The sequence below is a fragment of the Miniopterus schreibersii genome (assembly GCF_964146895.1).
Source record: "Miniopterus schreibersii genome assembly, chromosome: Y".
Taxonomy (NCBI): domain Eukaryota; kingdom Metazoa; phylum Chordata; class Mammalia; order Chiroptera; family Miniopteridae; genus Miniopterus; species Miniopterus schreibersii.
The window spans coordinates 3,188,418-3,214,926 of NC_138120.1; the positions used below are offsets into that span (position 1 = coordinate 3,188,418).

The 26,509-nt window shown below is 36.7% G+C and overlaps 1 protein-coding gene across 4 annotated transcripts in view; it reads right to left on the minus strand.

Annotated features, from left to right (window-relative positions):
* LOC308552009 (lysine-specific demethylase 6A-like) overlaps positions 1 to 26,509 on the minus strand; it is a 252,461-nt gene that overhangs the window by 108,413 nt on the left and 117,539 nt on the right. For all 4 annotated transcript variants that reach the window (XM_081126956.1, XM_081126954.1, XM_081126955.1 and 1 more), the window contains 2 exons: positions 8,625 to 8,679; positions 5,985 to 6,019 (listed from right to left, as the gene is read on the minus strand). In XM_081126956.1, the coding sequence (XP_080983082.1) occupies positions 5,985 to 6,019; positions 8,625 to 8,679 (90 nt within the window). The remainder of the gene's footprint in view (positions 1 to 5,984; positions 6,020 to 8,624; positions 8,680 to 26,509) is intronic.

Consider the following 26,509-nt stretch of genomic DNA (forward strand, 5'->3'; position numbering starts at 1 on the left):
TTTGTCTGGTTGATTGATATTCAATTATTGAGTAAGGAATGTTGAAGACTTTGATAGTAATAGATTTGTCTATATCATGAGATCTCTCAGTTTTAACCTCATGTATTTTTGAGTCAGTTGCATATGTTTAGGATTGTTAATTACACTCTATCTTTAAAGTGTGTTTTCAATATACATTCTTAACAAATTCTAAGCCCAAACTATACTACTTCTAAGTGTACTGTAAACTATCTTTTCAGAATATTGCCAATTGCCTGTCCTATTCCTGCTAATATTATTTCATTTTAATACTTCATTAAAAAAATCCAAACAATCTATAAAATCTAACCACAAATTTAATGATATGTTCTCCAACTCTCTCATGGGGGATTAATTATTAAATAAGGAGAGAATGAAAGCCAACAAAAGAGTGCCTGACAAAATACTGCCTTTCTCTTTAAGGCATAGGGGGAGCACAGTTGGAGTCCAGATAGTGTTATGAAATGTCTATAAAGCACATCCCAAGTATGTAGGTAAATTTCAAAATGACTACCACCTTCAGAAAAAGTGAACGGGAATCACACCATGCCTTATAAAACACACACACAAAAATGTAAAATCATATTATTGCCCCACTATATTGTGGTAATCTATTTCCAGTCTAAATTTTACCAGGGGTTGAAAAGGCAAACTGAATCAAGCCTGGAAGCTGAAATGATCTATGTATGTTTTCATATATGTAGTCTGTCACTCAGTAAATAATTCAAAGCAAACTGGAAAAGAAAAATTGAAGGGAAAATCAAGGAGAAAAAGTAAATAAAAACAAGAGATTCAGATACTGAAATTCTCAAACACAACTTTCAAAATAACTGATTAATATGCTCAAAAAATAAGTGATAAATAATTTTAACAGTGTTGGGAACTACAAAAATCAATCCAAAATTTTAGGGGGAAAAATAGAGTAAACAGAAGAACTCATAACTGGTGTAACTTAAGTGGAGATACAGAAAAAGATCCAACTGAAATAAAACTCAAAAGAAAATAAACATAAAGGAAAAAGTTGAGAATAAAGAAAAACAAAAAAGCGACCATGAAAGCTGTAACACACAGTACTTAGACAAAAGAAAAACAACTAAGGAATTTTTAAAGAAATAACCTCTTGTACAACATAAAAGGACAACAAGATACAAATTCAAGAAATACAACATATTACAAATAAGAAATCTAAAAGAAGTAGGATAATGATTAGCAAACTTCAGAAAACCAAATATGGAGAGAAATTCTTAAGTGGTCAGCAAAACAAAACAAAAGAATCAAAACGTGGGTAAAGGTGCACTTAACATTCCTAGGATTAACAATAAGATCATGAGATTTCTCATCAAGAAAGACTAAAAATCTGAAGTCAGTGGAATATAAATTTCAAAGTGTGAAAATAAAACAGAATTCGATACCCACTGAAAACACTCATCAAAAAGAAAAGAAAATATTTGTAATATAGAAAGGGACAACAGACTGTGATCCACAAAACCATGTTGTTGTTTTTTTAATCATCGCCCAAGGATATTTTTTCCATTGCTTCTCAGAGAGTGGAGCCGGGAGAGAGAGACATAGATGTGAAAGAGACACACTCACTGGTTGCTCCACACTCACGCCCTGACCAGGGCTGGGGTTTGAGCCTGCAGCCAACATACATACCCTTGGCCAGAATCAAACCTGGGACGCTTCAGTCCTTGGGCTGACGCTCTAACCCCTGAGCCAAACTGGCTAGGGCCACAAAATCATGTTTAATTCTATTAACATGCATCTTTGAGAACTGATTTCATAGACATGCAATAATTTTAAAATAAGAAAATTTAAAAAGATGTAGGGAACATCTAAACACAACCATCTCTACCTATTAGCATAGTTTGTCCAAGAACAACAAAATAGACATTCTTCCTAATAAAAACAAGGATTAGATCATTTACCAAGACTGATGCAATGTAAAATTATCCAGCAGATTCAAATAATAAAAGAAAATATCACATTTGAGCTGTAAATCAATAACATAATCAGAAAATTATTATATTGCTATTATTCACTTATTTTGTTAATCTTCATTTGAGAATATTTTTTCCATTGATTTTTTTTCTAAACATTTTAAAAAATATACCTTTATTGATTTCAGAGAGAGGGAAGGGGAGGGAGAGAGACAGAAACATCAATGATGAGAGTCACTGATCGGCCACCCCCTGCATGCCCCCAATTGCGGACAGAGCCTGCAACCTGGGCACGTGCCCTGACTGGGACTTGAACCCCCATCACGTGGATCCTAGGTCAGTGCTCAACCACTGAGCCACGCCTGGCTGGGTGATTTTTTTTTAAGAGACTGGAAGGGATGGAGGATGAGAAACATCGATGCGAAAGAGAGACTGCAACACGGCCCTTGACCAGAAATCCAGCCCAAGACCTTTCTGTCTGAGGGTTGAAGTTCTAACCACTAAGTCATACAGGCCAAGGCTACAATTAATCAGTATGTTACATAACAATAGGCTAAAAAAATTAAATCACAATATTAGAAAATATTTTCAAATGATTAAGAAACACATACCAACCTTATAGAATGCATCAAACCATGTTGACTTTAAAATTACTTGCATTGACCACCTATGTATGTATGTAAAAAATTGGCAAAAATAACACTGAATAAATTAACCCAGGGAAAGTAATAAAAAAATAAAGAGCATAAATTAATAAGATAGAAAGCAACAAGGTTGCAGGTTTGATTCCTGGTCAGGGCACATGACCAGATTTCTAGTTCCATTGCCCATCAGGAGGCAACTGATCTATGTTTCTGTCTCACATCGATGTTTCTCTTTCTCTCCTCTCCCTCTCAAATTGATAAAAACATATTCTGGAGTGAGGATTAAAAAATAATAAAAAAAATAAATAAAAACTCTAGCAAGAGCAATCAAGAAAAAAGTGAAGATTCAAATAAGCAAACTCAGTCAATTTTGTTACTGCACATCACTGATCTCTATAAATATTAGAGTATAAACAAATGTATGTCAATAATGTTCAGATGAAATGAAAAAAATCTCTTCCCTAAAACAGAATTCAACCAAAATGAGGCTCCACAACCCCAAAACCTAAATAGTGATAAATACTACATGTAAATGTACCCACATTTGAAACTTTCAATTATGAAAAATCTAGGATCAAATGGCCTGACCAGTAAAATATTAGAAACACTAAAAAAGAAATAATCTTTAATACAAAACTCTTCCAGAGAATAAAAAACAACATACCATCTCAAAACACCTTTTGTGCGTATGTTTTTCTGACAATAACATGCTGATTTGATTACTGTCACTTTGCAGTATAATTGGAAGCCGGGGAGTGTGGTAACTCCCGCCTCATTCTTTTTCCTCAATATTGCTTTGGCTCTTCTGGGATTTTTGTGGTTCCATAGAAATCTTATTATTTTTTTGTTTTATTTCTTTTAAAAATGCTTTTGTGGCCCTGAGAGTGTAGCTCAGTTGGTTGTCACTCCAGGCACTGAAGGGTTGCCAGTTTGATTCCACGTCAGTACACATGCCCAGGTTTGTGGTCTCCATCACTGGTAGGAGTTGTGCGGGAGGCAGCTGATCAATGCTTTGCTCTGGCATCAGGTTTCTCTCCCCACCCCACCCCCTCTAAAAAGCAATAAAATAATCTTTAAAATAAAAATGCCATTGTAATTTTGATGGAGATTACATTAAATCTGTATATTGCTTTGGGTAATATGGCCATTTTAAAACCTAAATACAAGATCTGAAACAATAAATAACAGAAAAAAACACTGGTAACTAAACTTAAGGACCACGGTCTTAAAGAGGATTTTATGAATCTGACCCCAAAGGCAAGGGATATAAAGGCAAAAATGACTGGAACTGTATCAAACTAAAAAGCTTCTACACAATAAAAGAAACCATAAACAAAACAAAAAGGCAACCAACTAAATGGCAGAGGATATTTGCAAACAGCAGCTCCGAAAAGGGGTTAATATCCAAAATAAATAAAGAACTCATACAACTCAACACCAAACAAACAATCCAATTTCAAAATGGGCAGAGGTCTGACTAAACATTTCTTCCAAGATAAGTGTCCAATAGATATTTAAACAACACTAGCTATTAGGGAAATATAAACTACCTGAAAACTTAGAAAACATTTATTCTTAAAATTATATGACCGCTATGTTCACTGCAGCATTATGAACAGTGGCCAAGACATGGAAATAACTGAAGTGAACTTCTATAGATAACTGGATAAGAATATGTGGTTTATATATACAATGGAATACTACTCAGTCATAAGAAAATTCCATACAATGGAACACTACTCAGTCATAAGAAAAGATGAAATATTGTGACCACATGGATGGATCTTGAGAACAGTGAAATAAACAGAAAAAGTCAAGAACCATATATGATTTTACTCATATGTGGGATATAAAACTGAAAGCAACATATGAACAAACAAGACATACAAACAAACAAACACTCATAAATACAGGCAACAGTATGGTGGTTGGGGAGTAATCATGGTTTGAGGAGGTCCGACAAATGATGACAGGAGATTCAACTTTGGGCAGTGGGCACATAATAGAATATGCTGATGATATATTATAAAATTGTACATTTGGAACCTAAAATTTTATTAACCAATATCACCTTAACAAATTCAGTAAAATTAAAATTCAATTTTAAAAATAGTGAAAAATTTTAAATATATATATATGAAAGGTTCAGCTAGAAAATAAAATAAAAATTCTTGTCTAATAAAAGATACCTTATCTTAAAAAAGAAGGTTGCATATTCTAAAATAGAAAGAATCACTTACTAGCAAAATGTCCTACCTTTGGTGGTATATCAATTCTGATTCAATAAATATAGGAATCTGGGCTATATAAGTGAGGGAAGAGGTAACGGGGAGATGAGATACAGAAATCTGATACTAGTATTTTTAAAGCTCACCCTGTTGTTTACTCCATAAACTGGGATTGGCAACCAGCCATTTAACTGATCTCAAACTATCTTACTATATCCCTAGTAATATAAATAATGAGTCATGCAAGCATCTTTTCTCGTTGGGGTATAATTCTGCATAATATGTATCCCACCCCATTATTTAATATTTGGATATAAAAACAAAAGGATGAAACACAAATTTTTACTATGCAAAGTGATTTCCCCCCTGAAACTCCTATTACGTGTATGTATTATCTTATAATTAAAATACAGTAATAAACATTCAATTACTCATATTCTAGATGAACTCTGCATAATTGTGTTCAGTCTCCTACAAACTTCCAGATTTTCTACCATGGACTACAAATCTGCATGTTACTATAGTTTTCAATTCAACAACCAAACACAATCTGCCACATAGTAGCCATTCTGAAATTAAACTGAAATAGTTTCAACAACCTACCTTGAAGTAATGATAATAATATCAAAGGATGACTACACTGTGTGTTAACAAAAAGATGTTGTAAAGATATTTCATTGTTAGAGAAAAACAGAAGAAATTATTCAAAGACAATGCTGTATAACATCCATCATAAATATTTAAAAAACAAACAAACTAGATATTATCATCATCAGGAAGCTAAAAAACTTAAGTACAGTCATATTACAGTGTGTAGATGAACCAATATTAGAGGCAAATCATATTAAATGATACTTTCTATTATATAGCAAGCAGTGTTTAGGAAATTTATCAAACCACAGTCAGTTGAAGTAGTTACAAAAATTATACTAATTAAATATGAACCAAATTCCCATACTGCTCTTATAAATTATCACTAAGCAAAACTTCAAATGTTCAATGAGTGTAAACTATTAAATATATGTACTAGTATATACCCAGAATTCAAACTAATTAACTGATATTTGTCATATATAACTTCAATTAAAGCATAGATGAGGATTCTGTTGCTAGTTCTTGTTCTTGTTTTACGTAAAGTAAGTTAAAACACTTACCTGTGTTTCATACAAGTGGGCAATATGAAATTGAACTACAAAGGATCATGGAAAGAAATTAATTACAATACAGCAAGTTTCAGGTTATAAACAAAAATAGAGATAATAAAAATATACAACATAAGAAAGTGCTAACTCTACATTGTAAATTTAATATAGAAGTGTAACTTGTTTTTAATAAAATATACAAGTAAATCTATTAAAGATCATAAGCATGCTTGAAAAAGCATTACTTTATTATTAAATAAAAATTTCATCCACTTATTTTTAATTAAAAAACATTTACATAAATTAAAAGCATTAAAATCAGTAAGTTTACAAAGTTCAAATTGGCAATATTAAGTATAAACTTCTAAATGTCTATATCTTGACATGATATTCAGTTCTGTCACCTTAAAAACATAGTAAAGCTACTATTTAATAAAGACAGGTTTTAAATGTACATTTTCTTTATAGTAAATTTTATATAAACAATATATCTGAAAAAGTCATACACGAAAAATATTAGTGAAATTTTTTTTTACTAATATTTTAGTTTATTAAATGATGGGTCAAGGAGGTCTAGTGAATGATGGACCCATCATTTTCAGTAAATTATTTTTAGTAAATAACTTCACTAAATTTTTATTTTTAGTAAATTATTTCACTAAATTTTTATTTTTTGGTTCTTCAGAATTAGGTGACTTTTAAAAAAGAAAAGAGTCAAACCACCTAAAAAAAGCAAAGCTATAAAATAAGTAAGTCTGAAAATTCAAATAAAGGCAGACTATTTTGCTCCTATTTATTTATTGTTTGTTTGTTTATAAATCCTCACCTGAGGATATTTTTTCCCCTTGCTTTTTCAGAGAGAGTGGAAGGGAAAAGGAAGGAGAGAAACATTGATGTGAAGGAGACATATTGATTGGCAGCTTCCTGTACATGCCCCCCCATGGGGGCCAAGTCTGCAACTCAGGTATCCGCCCTTGACCAGAATTGAACCTGGGAACCTTCAGTACATGGGCCAATGCTCTAACCACTGAGCCAAAACAACTAGGGCTACTTTGTTTCTTTTTAAAGAAATTCTTCTTCATGTCCAATTCCCATAATGCATGAATGATTTAATAATAATTTTAACAACTACATTCTAGCTATTTGAATTACATTGTTTTTATTTGCCAAATATAAGTCTCCTTTTTGTTTTGTGTTAGGCTCTAACTAGAAAAAACTTTCAAATTATATGCAGAATATTTAAGTATATGGATTTTTTTTCCGGGAAGAGTCTCACAAAAACCAAGAAATTCTCATTTAGGATAAATACCAAAATGACTTTTTCTTTTCTTGCCTTCTCCATCTCCACATCTTCTCCCTTATTCTATATCAATAAATAATATAAAGATAAAAGATTTTCTAGGAGGTATGAAAAAATTACCAATTCTTAAGCTTAGCTCTTTAAGATTCTGATTCAGTGAACCTGTGGTATGAAGGTTTTAATAGTATTTCATTACTTAGTTTCCCAGCTTTCTACTACATTCTGTATACCCATACTTAAGAACACTGCACTAGATACCCATAAATTCCATTCCACTTAAAACAAACAAAAAAAATTAGTCCCGCCAATATGGCTCAGTTGGTTAAGCGTGGCCCCATACATAAGGAGGTCACCAGTTCATATGCCCGGGTTTTTGGCTCCATCCCCAGTGGGGGTGGTGCTGGAGGCAGCCAATTGATGTTCCTCTCTCTCCCTCTCCCTTCTCTCTGAAATCAAGAGACATATTTTTAAAAAGTATCCCCAAATTTTGTAATTAACTCTAAAACAAAACAACCAAACAACTCTTTGGTACAAATTGGTTTGTCCTATGTCTTTGATATCATAGTCCCATATAATATGGTACTTTTGCAAGGTAAAAATCTATTTCATTCTAAATCATACTCTGAAAGAGTGGCATTAATATACAACTAGCAAAATGGTCAACATGAAAAATTTTAATTATATAAACTGAAATTCTGAAATATTGCCTAAAATGTTCAAATTAAACTTTACTCAGAAACATCATTTTGTGACTATATGAATAAAGGACAATTTATAATGAAAGTCTCGCATCACAGAAGACTTTTCATAAATATTAACTCTATATATCCATCTTGTTAGCTCTAAAAGTAATATGTTTACATAAAGAAACTATATTTTCCTAACTTATTCATAAATAAAGTTACATTTTCCATTCGGTTTCTTTTTAACTTTATTTTGAATACTTTGATCTTCCCAATTTCATGAGCACAGGTAAGAGGTTTCAAAGAACAGTCATGGTCCATTGAATATGTAAATCCTCAAAGACATTAAAAAAATATATATATTTTTTCCATTTAAAAAACACACTACAAGATAAAAATAACTACTAATGATAATCTAGCACAAAATAGGCAACCACTATGTGTTAGTGTTCCATGAGAAACCAGACATTTTCATAGTTACCAAGTAACACAGTGATTAGCATTTAAAAACAAACTACTTAAGTCAACTGTTTTGAAGTCAACTGTTTTGTGTTCCCCATTCTTTTTTTCAATAATCAACAAAAGGTATTTGTGTTCATGATTTGAATGTCTTATGGACAGCCTGTTCTTCAAAAAGACAATAAAACTATTGTACTTAGAAATACTTACTTTCAACTTTGGACAAAGTACAGGGATTACAGTCAATCAAGGCTAACTGAAAGTGCTGTAACAGAAAAGTAAAAATATTAATGTACTAAATTTAGAGTTCCATAAAATTGATTTACATGTTTAAGACTTTTAAAGTCAAGAATATAGTAATGAAATCTTGTTGGAGATTCCAAGATGGCTGAAGAGTAGGTGGTAGTTACACTGACCTGCATCTGGTGACCTGCATCTAAAATTTACAGCTAAATTTTAGAACAATGAACTGGAATAACCCACTAAAGGCTAGCTGAACTGAAATACTATAACCAAGGATTTGTGAAAGAAGCCACATCGAGACTGGTAGGAAAGGTGGAGGCATGAAAAGGGCTAGTCTTGATCCCACAGGTGATGGCTGAGATTCCAGAGAAATAGCTGAGCTGTGGGGGCTTCCCCCTGAAAATATGTATTTCAAACCCCAAGCCAGGCTCCCCAGCTCAGAACACAGTGGGGAAGAGCAGCACATGTAACATCTGGTTGTGAAAATCAGTAGGGATTCTGTCCACCAGGGAGAGAGAGTAGACAGCTAGAGACAGTTTCCCCCTTAAAAGGTCAATGCACAGTGCACAAAGATCTTGTTTGCAGCCACTCACCCTGGGCTCCTGCAGAGGAAGAGCAGACCAAACTAGCTGCATGAGAAAAGAATAGGGTTTGTGGCTCTAGTGGAGGAAAAGAGCTGGGGGGCAGCTGCTAGGAACCCTGTGCTGAGTCACATTCAATTACTGAAGATGCCATCTTGGGAGGAACCCTCCTCACTGAGTGGTATCAGCCTGGGGTAATGTAAAAGTCCCACCCTCTGGGTTCACCATTGCCCCACCCTAGATAGCTCTGGTGAGAAGTCAGCTGCCTGAGCCAGAATGTAGAGGTCTGGAGAGACTCCAAAAGTCAATGACTACATTGTCTGGCTTTGGAGAGGTGCCATTCCCCCTGCTTTCCTGTGAACCTGATTATGCCTTCTCCACCAGGGGAGATCTGCTAGAACAACCCTCTAGGCTTCTGGCAGACCTGCCCAACTACCAACACACCCACCCTTGGGGCTCTGGAGGCCCTGCCCACCCCACACTTAGTGGTTCCACCCTGTTGAGAACCACATAGAATCACCACAGGAGCTCTGTGGTTCTGGGTGGGGGCCACACCCTATATTCCCCAAGCCTGACTGGCAGTTCCCCCTCATGGGAGATCCACCAGCCCCATCCTCCCAACTTCTGGTGGTCCCACCTGGCTGAGCTCCAACTCTTTCCCAACAAAATCTGGGACAGACTAAGCTGGCTCTAAAACAGGCCATTTTTCTCTTGCACACCCAAACAAAGCAGACACCTTCCTTAACATGGCCAGATTTTCTGTTAGGCCTGATAAACTCTCCTGGCCTTACTCTGGTTATTCCCTGAAACCCCCATCCCAACACAAGGTGTAAAAGCACCCAGCAGGTTAACAGCTATACTTGGTATACCTATAGACATTTGCATCGAGTTTAAACCTGTATCAATGTGGTGAACACCATCTGTCCCCCTAGTGACTCACTTAGAACCTATCTCATGCAAATGAAGTACTGCCAGAGTCTGTTTCAATGACTAAGCCTAACAGGCAGCCAGGAGGCAAAGGCAAACCGCAGGGTGCCTTGGGACCTTGCCTGCCCTGCCCCAAGGACCGATGGTAGTAAAAGCCAGCCTTGCTACTCAGCTTGGTCCTTGCCATACACACCCAGGCCCAGCAGAGGCAGCCACAAACTCTGGGTTGCTGTAGCTCCAAACAGGTTACCCAGGGCCAGTGACAGGCAGTGTCTGAAACTGATCTGCACCACAGTCCCTCCCAAGAGGCCCAGAAACCAACATACCCAGTGGCCAGCTTCATACAACATCACAGCAAGATCTAATAAGCTTCAAAATGGCAAATGCAAAGGGAGATCTGGGCAAGGACAAACCCAACTGAGGCAAATTCCACTTAGTGCAATCAACACCTACACAGCAGCTCACATGATCTCATGAGGGCTGAGGCTCACAGTCTGCCAGGCTGAGGACTGATCGAATGCACAAACAGACCAATAACAATCAAGATTAATTATTACAGCCTGGCCGGCATGGTTCAGTGGTTGAGCACTGACATATGACCCAGGATATAGGGGTTTGATTCCTGGTCAGGGCACATGCAGGCTCCATCCCCAGTAGGCGGCATGCAGGAGGCAGCTGATCAATGACTCATCATTGATGTTTCTCTCCCCTATCCCATGTCTCTCTGAAATCAATAATGATATATTAAACACACAAAAGATTAATTGCAACACGAGGGCCCCGAACAACCCATACAAGCTACATTCCTGGAGCACCAAGCTCAGATGCTTAAGGAAATTGCACCACAGTACCCCACAAGACACCTACTACGTAAAGCCACCCCATGAAGTCTGGGAGTCATGGCAGATCTACCTAACACAGAAAAAAACAGCCAAAATGAGGAAATAAAGAAAGAGGTCCAAAATGAAAAAACAGGAAGGATCTCCAGAAAAAGAGCTAAAAGAAATGGAGGTATGCAATTTATGAGGTATAGAGTTCAAAGCAATGGTTATAAGGATACTCAATAGGATGATAAAGGACATAGAAAAAATAAAAGAGAACCAATTAGAAACTGATAAAATATCTAAAATGATGAGTACAATGGAAGAAAGAAACAATAGACTGGATGAAGCAGACTATCTAACCAGAGATTTTAAAGGCAAAGTAGGAAAAAAATCACCTAAAGCAGCAAAAAGATAAAAGAATTTTAAAAAGTGAGGATAGTTTATGGGACCTTTGGGAAAACATTATAACAAAACATCTGCATTATAGGGGTACCAGAAGGAAGAGAGAGAAAGGGATGGAGAACCAATTTTAAGAAATAATGACAGCCTGGGCGGCATGGCTCAGTAGTTGACCTATGATCCAGGAAATCATGGTTCAATTCCCTGTCAGGGCACATGCCTGGGGTTGCAAGTTTGATCCCCAGCAGGCGACTGCTGAGGCAGCTGATCAGTGACTCTCTCATCATTGAAGTTTCTATTTCTCTCTCCCTCTCCCTTCCTCTCTCTCTGAAATCAGTAAAAATATATTTTTAAAAAAAGGAGAGAAAAAAAGAAATAATCACGTATAAATTCCCTAGCCTGCTGAAGGAAAGGGAACACAAGTCCAGGAAGTGCAGAGAGTCCCAAATAAAATGAACCCAGAGGTCCACACCAAGACACATCATAATTAAAATAACAAAGCTCAGCCCTAACCAATTTTGCTCAGTGGTTAGAGCACTGGCCCTCACACTGAAGGGTCCTGGGTTCAATTCTGGCCAAGGCACATACCTTGGTTGCAGGCTCCATCGCTGGCCCCAGTCAGAGCACATTTGGGAGGCAAACAATCGATGTGTCTCTCTCACATCGATGTTTCTCTCTCTCTCTGCCTTCCACTCTCTCTGAAAAGCAATGAAGAAAATATCCTCAAATGATTAAAAAAAATAATAATAATAATAAATAAAATGACAAAGCTTAAAGACAAAGAGAGACTCTAAACCTTCCATAAGACTGGCAGCTGATTTCTCAACAGAAACAGTTTAAACCAGAATGGACTGAGATAAAATATTCAAAGTCATGAAAAGCAAAGGCCTACAACCAAGACTACCTTACTCAGCAAGGCTATCATTTAAAATTGAAGAACTAAGGAGCTTCCCAGACAAGAAAAGACTAGGGGAAGAGTTTGATATCTTCAAACCAATATTACAAGAAATGATAAAGGGCCTGCAAGGACGAGGGGGATGAGGAAGGGGATAAAGAAGAGGATAGTTAGAATAAAATGGCTATAAATAGGTACCAATCAATAATCCCTTCAAGTGTAAATGGCTTGAATACTCCATGCAAAAGACATGGGAATTTAATGAATGAAAAAAACAAGATACATACACACACTCTCTCTACAAGAGATCCACCTCAGAATGAAAGAACATATACATACACTAAAATTAAAGGAAAAAAAAAGATACTTCATGCAAAAAAAAGTAGAGTAACAATACTTATATCTGATAAAATAGCTTTAAAACAAAGGTTACAGGGGGAGACAAAAAGTACACTATATAATGATGAAAAGAGCAAGCCAGTAACATAGGAGCACCTAATTATGTAAGGCAAATCTTGATGGACATAAAAGGAGAGACTGACAGTAATACAGTCACATTAGGGGATTTTAATACCCCATTGACTTCAACGGACAGATCATGCAGAGAGAAAATCAACAAGGAAACAGTGGAGTTAAATGACGCACTAGACAAGATAAATTTAATTGATATTTTCAAATTTTCACCCCAAAGCTGCAGAACATACATTCCCTTCAAGAGCACATGAAACATTTTCTAAAACAGACCATATGTTAGGACATAAAACAAGTATCAATAAATTCAAACAGATTAAAATCCCATAAAACATCTTCTCTAATCTTCATGGTAACAAAATAGAAATCAACCACAAGAAAAAACACACCCTGAAAAACACTCAAAACATGGAGGTAAAAATAGCATGTTACTAAGCAATGAATAGGTTAACAATAATATTAAGGGAGAAATCAAAAGATACCTTGAAACAAATGAAAACGAACACACAAAAACCCAAAATCTATGTGAAACAATAAAAGCAGTCATAAGAGAGAAATTTATAAAATTACATGAAACAAGAAAAAATACAAATAAACAATCTAACTTTACATTTAAAGAAACTAAGAAAAACAACAGAATCTAGAGTAGAAGAAAGAAAATGATAAAGATCAGGGCAGAAATAAACAAGAGTTTAAAAAAAGCCCACAACAATACAAAAGATCAATGAAACCAAGAGTTGATTCTTTGAAAAGATAAAAAAGATTGACAAGCCTTACCAGATTCATCATAAAAAGAGTGAGGACCCAAATGAAATCAGAAATGACAGAGGAGAAGTAACAACTGACACCAAAGAAATACTAAAGGCTTCAATAAAATATTACTAACAACTACATGACAACAAATTTGAGAATCTGCAAGAAATAGATAAATTTCTAGAAATATCAATCTTCCAAAACGAAATCAGAAAGAATCAGAAAATCTAAATGGACATTTTATAACTAGTGAAATTCAAGTAGTAATAAAAGAAAACCTCCAAACAAAAAAGTAATAGACCAGAAGGCTTCACAGATGACTTTTAAAAACATTCCAAAAACACCTATTCTTTTCAAATTACTCCAAAAAAATTCAACGGAAAGCAAGACTTCCAAACTCATCTTACAAAGCCATTATCATCCAAAATCCAAAACCAGATAAAGACACTAAAAAGAAAGCAAATTGTGGGCCAATATCCCTGTAAACATACATGCTAACATCCTCAAAAAAATATTAGCAAAGAAGTCCGAGTAATACATTTAAAAGATTATACACCTTAATCAAATAGGATTTATTCCAAGGATGCCAGATTGGTAAAAAACAAATCAGTAAACTTGATATGCCAACTAAACGTAACAAGATAAAAACCACATAATTTTTATATCAATAAATATAGAAAAAATACTTGACAAAATACAGCACTGATTTATGATTTAAAAATATCTCAACAAAGTAGGAATAGAGGGATCAGACCTCAACATAATAAAGGACATTTATAACAAACCCACAGCCAACATCATACCCAAAGGGCAAAAACTACAAGCATTTCTCTTAAGATCAGGAACAAGACAGAGGTGTCCACTTCCACCATCTTATTCAACATAGTACTGGAAGTCCTAGCCACAGCAATAGACAAGAAGAATTAAAAGGCATCCAAATTAGAATGAAAAAGTAAAACTGTCAATATTTGCAGATGACATGATACTGTATATACAGAACCTGAAGATTCCACCAAAAAACCCACTAAACTAAAAAGTGAATTCAGTACAGAAGCAGAATACAAATGAAATATCCATAAAACATTTGCATATTTTTTAATTTAACTTTTTCCATTACCATTTATCCCCCTTGCCCTCTTCCTCCCCCTCCCACCCCGGCCCCACCCCAAAATAACCATACTGTTGTTCATGTCTATGAGTTCTTTTTTCTTTCTTTTTTGCTCAACCCCAACCAAGAACTCTCAGCCTGTCTCACCTATGAGCCTATCTCTATTCTGATTAGCAGTTCATGAGTTCTTTTCTTTCCTTTTGTTTGCTTAACTCCCCCCGCCCCAAGAGAACTGTCAGCCTGTCTCATCTATGAGTCTGTCTCTATTTTGCTTAGTAGTTCAGTTTGTTCATGAAATTCCACATGTAGTACTTGTCTTTCTTTCACAAGCTTATTTCACTTAGCATAATGGTCTCCAGGTCTATCCATGCTCTCCTAAAGGGTAAAATGTTCTCTCTCTCTTTTTTTAACAGCAGAGTAGTATTCCATGGCGTAAATGTCCCACAGCTTTTTTATCCTCTAATCTACTGATGGGCACTTGGGTGGCTTCCAAATCTTGATATTGTAAATAACATTGTAATGAACACAGGAATGAATTTTTATACACCAATAACGAACTATCAGAAAAGGAATCTAAGAAAACAATCCCGTTCACTATTGCTTGGAAAAATAAAATAAAATTACTAGGAATAAATTTAACCAAGGATATAAAAGACCTGTCTGTACTTGGAAAACTGTAAGACACTGAAGAAAGAAACTAGGAACACAGAAATAAGTGAAAGCACATACTGTGTTAATGGATGAGAAGAATTAACATCATTTAAATGTCCATATGGCATATAGGAATCTATAGATTCAATGCAATTCCTATCAAGATGCTAAAGGTGTTCCAGGAGGGTGGCTCAGTTGGTTGGAGCATCGTCCCATACACCATAAAGGCTGTAGGTTCATTTCCCAGTCAGGGTACATACCTAGGCTACAGGTTCAATCCCCAGTCAGGGCACATATGGGAGACAACTTGTTGCTGTTTCTCATACTCTCTCTCTCCCTTCCTCTATCAACAAAAAGATTACACCCTGAATGAGAGAACATATTTGCCAATGATACTTCTGATAACGGTTAACATCTGAAATTCATGAAAAAGTTACAAAACTCAACACCTAAAAAACAAACAATCCAATTAAAAATGGGCAAAGGGCCTAACTAGACACTTCTCCTAAGAGCACATAATGGATTGCCAATAAACATATGAAAAAATGCTCAACATAAGTAATCATCAGAGAGATGCAAATTAAAACAACAATGAGGTATCACTTTACACCTATAGAATGGCTACCATCAATAAATTCAACAAAGATCCTAGCTGGCAAGGATCTAGCTAGGAAGATTAATGATGGTGGTTGCACTCAACGGATTTTCAATGTAGACAAAACAGCCTTAAATTGGGAAACGAAGCCATATAAAGAGAGCAGAAGTCAATGCCTGGCTTCAAAGCTACAAAGGACAGGCTGACTGTCTTGTTAGGCAGGGGGCAATCAAGCCAGTAACTAAGTTGAAGCCAATGCTCATGTATACTCCAACACTCCTAAGGCCCTTAAGAATTATGCTAAATCTTCTCTGCCTGTGCTCCACAGATGGAACAAAGCTTGGATGAGAGCATATCTGTTTGCAACATGGCTTACTGAATACTGTAAGCCCAATCTTGAGTACTGCTCAGAAAAAAAGATTCCTCCAGGGCCATGATAGCTCAGTGGTTGAGGATGGACTCATGAACCAGGAGGTAATGGTTCGATTCCTGGTCAGCGCACATGCCTGGGTTACGGACTTGATCCCCAATAAAGGGCATGCAGGAGGCAGTTGATTAATGATATTTCTGTCTCATTGATGTTTGTATTGCTCTCCCTTCCTCTCTCTAAAATCAATAAGAACTTATTTAAAAAAAAGAAAGAAGCGTTGCCAGGCATGGCTCAGTAGTTAAGCATCTACCTAGGATCCAGGAGATGACAGTTCGATTCCCCGTCAGAGCACATGCCCAGTTTAAGGGCTCGAGCAGATGAATGATGACTCTCTCATCACCAATGTTTCTCTCCCTCTCCCTCTCCCTTCCTTTCTCTGAAATCAATAAAAAGATATATTTAAAAAAAAAGAAAGAAGGAGGAAAGAAGGAGGAGGATGATAGTAGTTGTAGGAGGAGGATGTAAAAAGAAGGAGGAGGAGGAGGAGCCGGAAGATGTAACTGAATTCCTGGTATTTCATGATACAATTGTCATGAATAAAATGTTGCTTTTTATGGATGAATGAGATGGAATCTACTGTCCTGATGAAGATGCTGTGAAGAGTGGTGAATTAATAAAGGACTTAGAATTTATATAAACTTATTTAATAGAGCATCAGTAGTTTCAGCAGACTGACTCAAATTTTTAAAGTTCTGTGGGTAAAATGCTATCAAACAATGTCCCATATCACAAAGAAATCTTTTGTGAAAAGTAATGTCTATTGATAAGCCAAACTTCATCACTGTCTTACTTTAAGAATTGCCAGAGAGCTCTGGCTGGTTAGTTCAATTGGTTAGAGAGTCATCCCAGTATGCCAAGATTAGGGTGCCAGTCTCCAGTCTTGGCACATACAAAAATGAACCAATGATTGCTTAAATAAGTGGAACAACAAATCAATGTTTCTCTCCTTTTCTCCTTTCCTCTCTCTAAAATCAATCAAAAAAATTTAAAAATATTAAACAAAGAAAAAAGAAAGAAAAGAAACTGCCACACAGGCTTGTTTCTGCTCTTCTGGACAACCATCAGACATTAGTCTGGGAAGTCTCCAGCAAAGGCTAAGCAGCTGGAGGAGAAAGATCAAGATTAAGTGGTCAACAAGCAGGATGCATTCTACAAAGAGCCTGCTGAAGAGGTGAAAGCAAAGTTCCAGTGGCAAGAGAAAGGCAGCTCTTTTCACCTTTTGTACTTTCTATTCAGCTTTCTCTTCCAACCAAGCTCCAATCATTTGGTGAACCTCCACTGCAGATTGGGGTTGGGGTTGGATGATAAGGAAATTAAGAGTGGGGATGGGGACCGGCCGGGCGTGGCTCAGCGGCTGAGCGTCAACCTAGAATCCAGGCGATCGGGGTTCGATTCCCAGTCAGGGCACATGCCCAGGTTGCAGGCTCAATCCCTAGTCGGGGGCGTGCAGGGGGCAGCCAATCAATGACTCTCTCATCATTGATGTTTCTCTCTCTCTCTCTCTCTCTCCCCCCCTCTCCTTTCCTCTCTTTGAAATCAATAAAGATATATTAAAAAAAAAAAAAAAAAAAAAGAGTGGGAGGGGAAAGGGCAAAGTACTTTCATCTCAGGCAAGCAGTGTGGGGCAGAATTGTCTAGATTGTGTCATGTTGGATTTTTTTCTCTCCCCTGACTAAGTAAGAGCTATTTCACTTTAACTTTTATGTTGATCCAGCATCTAACACCGAAAGGAGAGAAAATGTACCTCTTTTATTGGAATAATGTTTATGATTACCGGTGAAATAAGGTATTTTAAAAATCAATATAAAGGCAGACTTGGCTTATACAACTACTTCTCCATCATGAATACTGACATTTTTACTTCACTATTATTAATAAATATATTTCCTGATGAAGACTGCCATTGCAATAAATTTAAAGAAAAATAAATTGCCACACCCACCCCAATGTTCAGCAACCAACGCCCTAATCAATCAGCAGCCATCAACACTGAAGCAAGACCTTCCACCAGTAAACAGATTACAACTGCTGAAAATTCACATCAAGACATCATGGTCAGTATTTTTAGCAATAAAGTTTTTTGGTGTTTTTTTTTTTATACTCACCCGAGGGTATTTTTTCCATTGGTTTTTCAGAGAGTGGAAGGAGGAGAAAGAAAGAGAGAAATATCGATGTGAGAGAGACACATCAATTGGTTGCCTCCTACACTTGGGGATCGAGCCTGCAACTGAGGTCTGCGCCCTTGGCTGAAATCAAACCCAGGAACCTTCAGTTCATGGGCTGCCACTCTAACCAGTGAACAAACAGGCCAGGGCACAATAAAGTATTTTAAAATTAAGGATAGTACATTATGTGTGTGTTTAGATATAATGGTGTTATTTCACACTCAATAGACTACAGTTACACATAACTTTATATGCACTGGGAAACTGAAATATCCATGTGATTTACTTTACTAAAATATTCACTTTATTGCAACGCTCTGGAACTGCACCTTCAATATCTCCAAGGTATGCTTGCAGCATGGTCATCTAGAAAAACCCATTTTAACAGTTTAGCAGTATATGAAAGTAACTAGCATCATATAAAGCAAATTGTCAAAATGTCTATTTTTATTAAAGTAATGATAATTCAGTACATCAAATTTAGCTGTATAACAATATAGATGCTCCTGAACTTAACATGGATGGGGTTACATCCCACTATACTAATGGTAAGCTGAAAATGTATTTAATACATATAATCCACCAAACATCATAGCTTAGCCCAGCCTATCTTAAATGTGCACAAAACATGTATTCGTCTACAGGCAATTACCTTGACTTTCATTTCAAGAGTAATCACCTTTCTATCCTTCTTACCAGAGACATAGGTGAGTGTTTTGTAGACATGATAGGAAGCAAAATCACAAAATACAATATTCAAACCACACTGACAACACGGTACACTGTACAGTATCAGTTCTTTATCTTCGTGGTCATGTAGCTGACTGGGAGCTGTGGGTTATGCCACTGCCCAGAATCAAGGGAGAATATAGTACTGTGTATCACTAGCTCAGGGAAATGGTCAAAATTCAAAAATTGAAGTGAGGTTTCTACTAGATGCACATTGCTTTTATTTTAGTTTTATTATTTTTAATTAGTAGAGAGAGAGAGAGATCCATCCGTTGTTCCACATTCACTGGTTCACTCCTGCATGTGCCCTGACCAGGAATGGAACCCACAATCCTGGTGCATTGGGATGATGCTCCAACCAATTTAGCTACCTAGACAGTGCATATACTACCATTTTTGTTTGTTTGTTAATCCTCACCAGAGGATATTTTTCCCATGGATTTTTAGAGAGAAAGAGGAAAGCAGGGAGAGAGTTGGGGGAGAGAGAAACATTAATGTGAGAGACACATCATTTGGCTGTCTTCCACAGGAACCCCAACTGGAGCTGCAGATGGAACCTGCAACCCAGGTAAGTGCGCTTCGCCGGAGTCAAACCCGAGACCCTTTGGTGCTCAGGCTGACACTATTGCCACTGAGCAACACTAGCCAGGGCTGTACTGCTTTTTTATAATCATAAACTTCAAAAATCCTACTGTCGAACAATCATTTATTGCATTATCAACATTAATTAAAAGGTAATAAAAGTAAAATCTTAATACAGGTATTGTACAGGTACACATACAACAAAATGTATCTGGAAAAATTATATGAAAGAGAAAAGCAACAAAAATGGATGCAGAAATATTATTCTGGAATGAAACAGTTCATATACAGTTTTCATCTGTTTCACCAATTGAATTGCCATTTCTACCACCCATTAAACACATAGAAATTCTATTTGTCAATTAATTAAAGAATAAGAACATATTAAACATAGGATAAGTCTTAACATCACATTTTTGAGAATAGGTTATATTCTTCAATGTAAAAAAGGAATTCACAAATACAATACACAGTCTCCACCAATTAGAGTAATTTTAAACAACAGAAAAGAAACAGAACTAAAAAGGTCTAGAATATAGTGAGTATAGTTTTCAGACACTTTCATATAAATTGATTATTCACTACAATATAAGCAAGGGTGACTTTTAGCTAAGTGGTGGCATCAAATTTTAAAACCAAATTTACTTCCTCAATGTCTGTTTATAGTATACTAAAACTTAATGAATCAGAGACACATTTGGCCATTTCTAGGAAAAGAAAAAAACAGCAGGCCTTGAATGTGCAGGAAAAAAACAGGATTATCCTGTGAAAAGAACCTATATTTTATTTAAATAACTTAACAATTAGAAAATATGTATATATATGTATATATGTATATATGTATAAATATATATATATACTGTATACTATCTCTCTCATGGAATAAAGGAAAGGGAACAAGGTAGAGAACACTTGACAGTATTCTCTACCCAAAATTACCTATTATAACACAACTTTTAGAGAATTACACCCTTTTTTCCTGCACATTCAAGATCAATGATGGATGTATAAATAATTACATCTCTTCCGTGAAAAAAATCACTTAACCTCTATTTGGCCAATAAAAAGCATAAGCAAAGCTTCTTTCAAGTTTTTTAAATTATTCCTGATTCTTAGACACCAATAGGATGCTATACTATTTTCCTTCCACCAAATAAAGATGAGAACAATGAGCATACACTTGTGAAGCAATTACACTATGTGTAAGTATTATACTAGAAGGACATAGGCACGAGAGGCATAAAAAGGAACACATCACTTTGATCACAGCTGATAACCATCTTACATCAAGATGGAAAAACCAACAAAGAAGGAAACACAACATGGATCCTTGATGATATATCTGAACAGGCGAATCAATTGCTACTGAATCCTGGACTTCCTATTACACAGTGGTACCTCCTTTTTCTAATGTAATCTGTTCTGGAAGACCGCTCTAGTTCTGAAACATTCCAAAACCAAGGGATCAACAGCTGACAGATAGGCCTCAGGATCTTGCCCTCAGTGGAAGCCATATGTGGCATGTTCAACTTTCGAGGCATGTTAGAAAACTGAAGCATTTACTTCTGGGTTTAGGGCATTTGTGTTTGTAAATAGAAGTGTTCGTCAACGGAGACATTGGAAAACCGAGCTACCACTGTATAACCTAATTTTTATCATTATTTGAACCAACTTAAGTTTGAATCTAAAGTATCTATGCTAATAAGTTTGAATATAAAGTATCTGTACTAGGAAACACCTTGGTGCAGCAGAATACCTTAGTGTAGTAGAGGTTCCATTACTGGCTAGATGAAGTTAAGTTACCTAATCAATACAACTTAGGAAAATTAAAGACCTCTTAGAGGAAAGATACTCATTCAGATTCCAATGTTTATTCATTTTAAATTATAAGTAATTACACAGTAACATATAAAAACTTCTCATCCTCAAATAAAACTTGATGCCTTAAACTGTCCAACTATACACAAGAATTGTTTCTATTAATATGGAAAGCTTAAAAAATCAAATGCAATATTCACATAAGAGAAATATTAATATCTAAAACATTCTCATATATTTTCATGTAAATAGAATTTGCTACAAAAGTTTGTGAGTTTATTATTTTTATTTTTTTAAATAGGTTTTTATTGATTTCAGAGAGAAAGGGAGAGGAAGAGAGACAGAAACATCAATGATGACAGAGAGTCACTGATTTCGGCCTCCTGTATGCTCCCTGCTGGGGATCGAGCCTGCAACCTGGTCATGTGCCCTGACTGGGAATTGAACTGCAATCTCCTGGTTCCTCAGTTGATGCTCAACCACTGAGCCATGCTGTCTGGGCTGTCAGTTTAAAATAAAAAACAGAATTGCACAGAAAAAGAAAACTACAACTATCTATGACATTTCTGCTAAAATTAACATCAGATGAAGGCTTGTTATTCTTTACCTACTCCTAGGCAAATAAAAGTGCGTACAAGACAGCTTCTGTTATTTTTAAGTAAGCACAACATTTTTAAAACATTGGTAAATATTATCTAACTCTCCTCTGCCTTATTGAAGAATATTATAAATATGTTTAATTCATAAAATGGAGCACTTAATCCATATTTATGGATTTATGGGTAGAGGACCTGAATAGACACTTCTCCAAAATGGGAATACAGATGGCCAAGAGACATATTAAAAAATGCTCAAAGTCACTAATCCTCAGAGAGATGAAAATTATGACCACAATGAGGTATTACTTCATACCTGTCAGAATGGTTACCATCAATAAATCATCAAATGGTAGGCGCTGGTGAAGATGTGGAGAAAAGGGAACCATGGTACACTGCTGGTGGGAACACAGACTAGTGCAGCCACTATGGAAAATACTATGGAGTTTCCTTAAAAAATTAAAAATGGGACTAAAATTTGACCCAGTGATCCCACTTCAACACCAATCAGAAAGAACTTATGCACCCCTATGTTCACAGCAGCACAATTTACAATAGCTAAGATCTGGAAACAACCCAAGTGCCCATCAGTAGATGAGTGGATAAAAAAGCTGTGGTACATTTACACCATGGAATACTATGCAGCTATAAAAAGGATCCCTTACTCTTTGGGACAGCATAGATAGACCTGGAGAGGATTATGCTAAGTGAAATAAGCCAGTCAGAGAAAGACTGGTACCACATGATCCCACTCATGTGGAATCTAATGAACAAAAAAGTAAACTGATGAACAAGATAGTAGAGAGATATAGAAACATGGAGCAGTTGGACGAATTTCAAAGGGAAGGTAAGGGGGAGGGCGGGAAATAATCAAGAACTTAGATGCATATATACATGACCTATGGACACAGACAATAGAGTGGAGAAGACCTGGGGAGTGATGGAAGCTAGGTGGAGGGGATCGATGTGGGGAGACATCGATCTGTAATACTTTCAACAACAATAAAAAAAATACCAAGCACTGTATTATTGTTCATCTTTTCTCCACTAATTTTTTTTTTTTTAACCCTCACCCAAGGATATTTTTTCCATTGCTTTTCACAGAGGGGGGCCACGAAAGAGAGAAAAGAGAAAAAACATTGACATGAGAGACACTGGCTGCCTCCTGCTCACGCCCCAACTGGAGGGGAGCCTGCAACCCAGAGATGAACATTTGGCCAGAATTGAACCTGTGACCCTTCAGTCTGCGGGCCGATGCTCTACCTGAGCAAAACCTATCAGGACTCTCCACTAATTTTTTTATTACACATTCCATGTTTATGGAAAAAAGTTGTTTTTTGCTCTTTTTGTTTTGCCTTCCACTACATTTCCAAAGAAAACGTATCAAAGTGCAAATACAAAATAATACAAACATTTTATGAGATAATCACACCATATTTATTTAATATATTTTCTGCTATAGGCATGTTAGCATCTTTGAGTGACTAATATACATAGTGTAAAGGGATTAAAATCTATAAGATGCCATAGCTATAGTTCCTTTTTGTCAAAACTACTAATATGCCTTACCAGAGTTTGAAAAATGTTGCTCTAAACTTAAAAAGAAAATTGACAAATTCAATCCCATTTTCACAGCAGGATATGTGAGCACCAACTGCATTTAACCTTGGGTTTATTCCTCAACTACACTTACATGATCTAAACTGTTACAATCTACCTGCAATGGTTTTAATATTCTTGGTTGAATATCTGTGTGTCATCAGTATCATCAAATCCATAAAATAAAGACTGTTAAAGGAATTTAATACTTTAAAAATCTGAAAAACTGAGACACTGAGTACAGAAAGGAATTAATTCAGCAGGTCTAGTCTGTCTAAACTCTACATATTCAGACAAAGGTCTGGCCCTTGATCAACTACTGAGAGTTGATCTCTAAAGCATTGGAATATCCTGTTTTACAAGTATGCCACTGTATTGAACTTTGGGTCACCAGGAAAAGTTTATACTCACAATGTTACTTATGGTGGGGGCCAAGGGTATCAGTCAGACCTTTATAGGGGCTGGTAACTGAGGTCAACCAGGTGAGCACTTCATGTCTATATTAACAACCCCAAAATTATATACATATATATTTCCACGGAAAGGGGAAAAACACAAGGAAATCCAAGATGGTCCCAGCGTAGTTAGAAGTTATAGTCATGTTCTCCCATGACCACATCAAAATTGCAACTAAATTACAGAACAGTCAACCTGGATAACCATTTGAAAAACAGCTGAATGGAAGTCATAAAACTAAGGATATACGAAAGAAAACACATCAAAACTGGTAGGAAGGGATAAGACTCAAAAGCCTGGCCCTCACCCACGTGTGGCAGTTGAGATCTGGAGGAATACCTCAGCTGCAGAGTTCCCCCTAAGGAGTATGGGGTGTCAATCCCAAGCTAGGCTCACCTGCCTGGAGCAACAGTGCCAGAAGGAGGAGCTCACATATCCTGCTGTGAAAATAAGTAGGTATTCTGTCAGCCTGGGAACCTTTAAGACCCCCTCTTAAAGGTTCAGCACGCAAAATCTTCCTTGACAACACTCATCCTAGAATCCAGTGGTGGAACTGTGGTTTGGAAGGGGCCAGAGTCACACAGAGAGAGGTTGGGTTGTGTGGCTTCAGGAAAGCAGAAGGAGGATGGCCACAACTGTCCCTATGCTGAGTCCTCTCCCAAACTGCCTACAACATTGCTATTTTCCATTTTCCGAGCACTCACCCTCCATATATCAGCCTGGAGATATGCACTAGCTTCTCCTCGGCAGAATCCCTAAGGGTCCACCTAGCCAAGCTTGAACCTGGCAAAGGCATCTTTTGACAGCATCTTCTGGCATAGACCAGCTTGAGCCTTCACTGCAGTCCTTCTTGAAAAACTCAACAGGCACCAGTTCCTGTGTAGAGCACTCCCTTCACATTCCAATTATTACTCTGTTTAGCAGTTAATCTACTAGGCCTAATTTACACCCTGAGACATTTTTTGGCTAACCTATGAGTTAAAATCTGTTTTAAGCTAGTGAAAACCACTTTTCCCTATCTGGTAACTCACTAAGAATCTGCCTCATGTAACTGGAAAACTGTCAGAGACAATTTCAGAGGCAGAGCATAACCAGCAGGTGGCAGCAGACCTTGGGATGCCTTGGGTCTTCTGCTGACTGGTCTAAGCTAGCCCCTCCCACACATACTCAGGCCAAGCACAGATAACTACCAACTGTTGATGACTTTGTAGATCCTAATAGGTAGCCCAGGGGCAGTCACAAGCAGTATCTGACAATAAACTGTACCAGAGTGCCAACCAAGAGACCCCAAAACCAACACACCTGGTGGCTGGCTTCATAGCACATCAGAACACCACCGTTAGTTCAAGTGGCAACCAAAAAGGAAGGTTAAGGCAGGCAGCAGAGCCTGCTGAGGCAAAATCTGCTTCATGGGATCACCCCTAAAAAGGGCTCATATATTGTGCTTGGTATCAGAGTCAAACCCGCCTATGGACAACTTAACAGCAATCAAGACTCAACTACAACAGGAAGGCTCACATAACCCAAACAAGGGACACTTCAAATGTACAAGGATCGGGTCACAAGGAAGATGGACTACTGAGTCCTATCGGACACCTACTACGTAAGGTCACCTACTACTGGGAGATATAGCAGATCTTGATAATACAAAGAAACAAATACAAAGAGACAGCTAAAATGGAGACAAAAAGAAGCATGTCCCAAACAAAAGATCACAATAAATCTACATAAAAAAAATAATAAAATAGAGGCAATCAACCAGATACACAGTTAAGAACAGCCCTGGCTGATGTGGCTCTGGACTGAGCATGGGCCTGTGCACTGAATGGTCAGAGGTTCAATTTCTGGTAAAGGGCATACCCTACCCCTGGATGGGAGGCAAATAGTCGATGCGTCTCTCTCACATCAATGTTTCTCTCTCTCTTTCCCTTCCATTCTCTGAAAAGCAATGAAAAAAATATCTTCAGATGAGAATTAACAAATAAAATAAAAATAAGTAAATAAATACAATTTAAAATCAATGGTTATAAGGGTGCTAAAATAACCTACTGAGAAATTCAACAGGATAAAGTAAAATAAAATATAACCCCTAAAAAGAAACAGAATTGAAGAATAAAGTATCGCAAATGAAGAATATGCAGTACCAGAGAGAAATAATGGCAGATTAGGTAAAGCAGACAACTGAGTCAGAGGTCTGTAAGATAAAGTGGCAAAAACACCCAATTAGAGAAGAAGAAAAATATTAGCACAGTTAAGGGACCTCAGTGTAATAA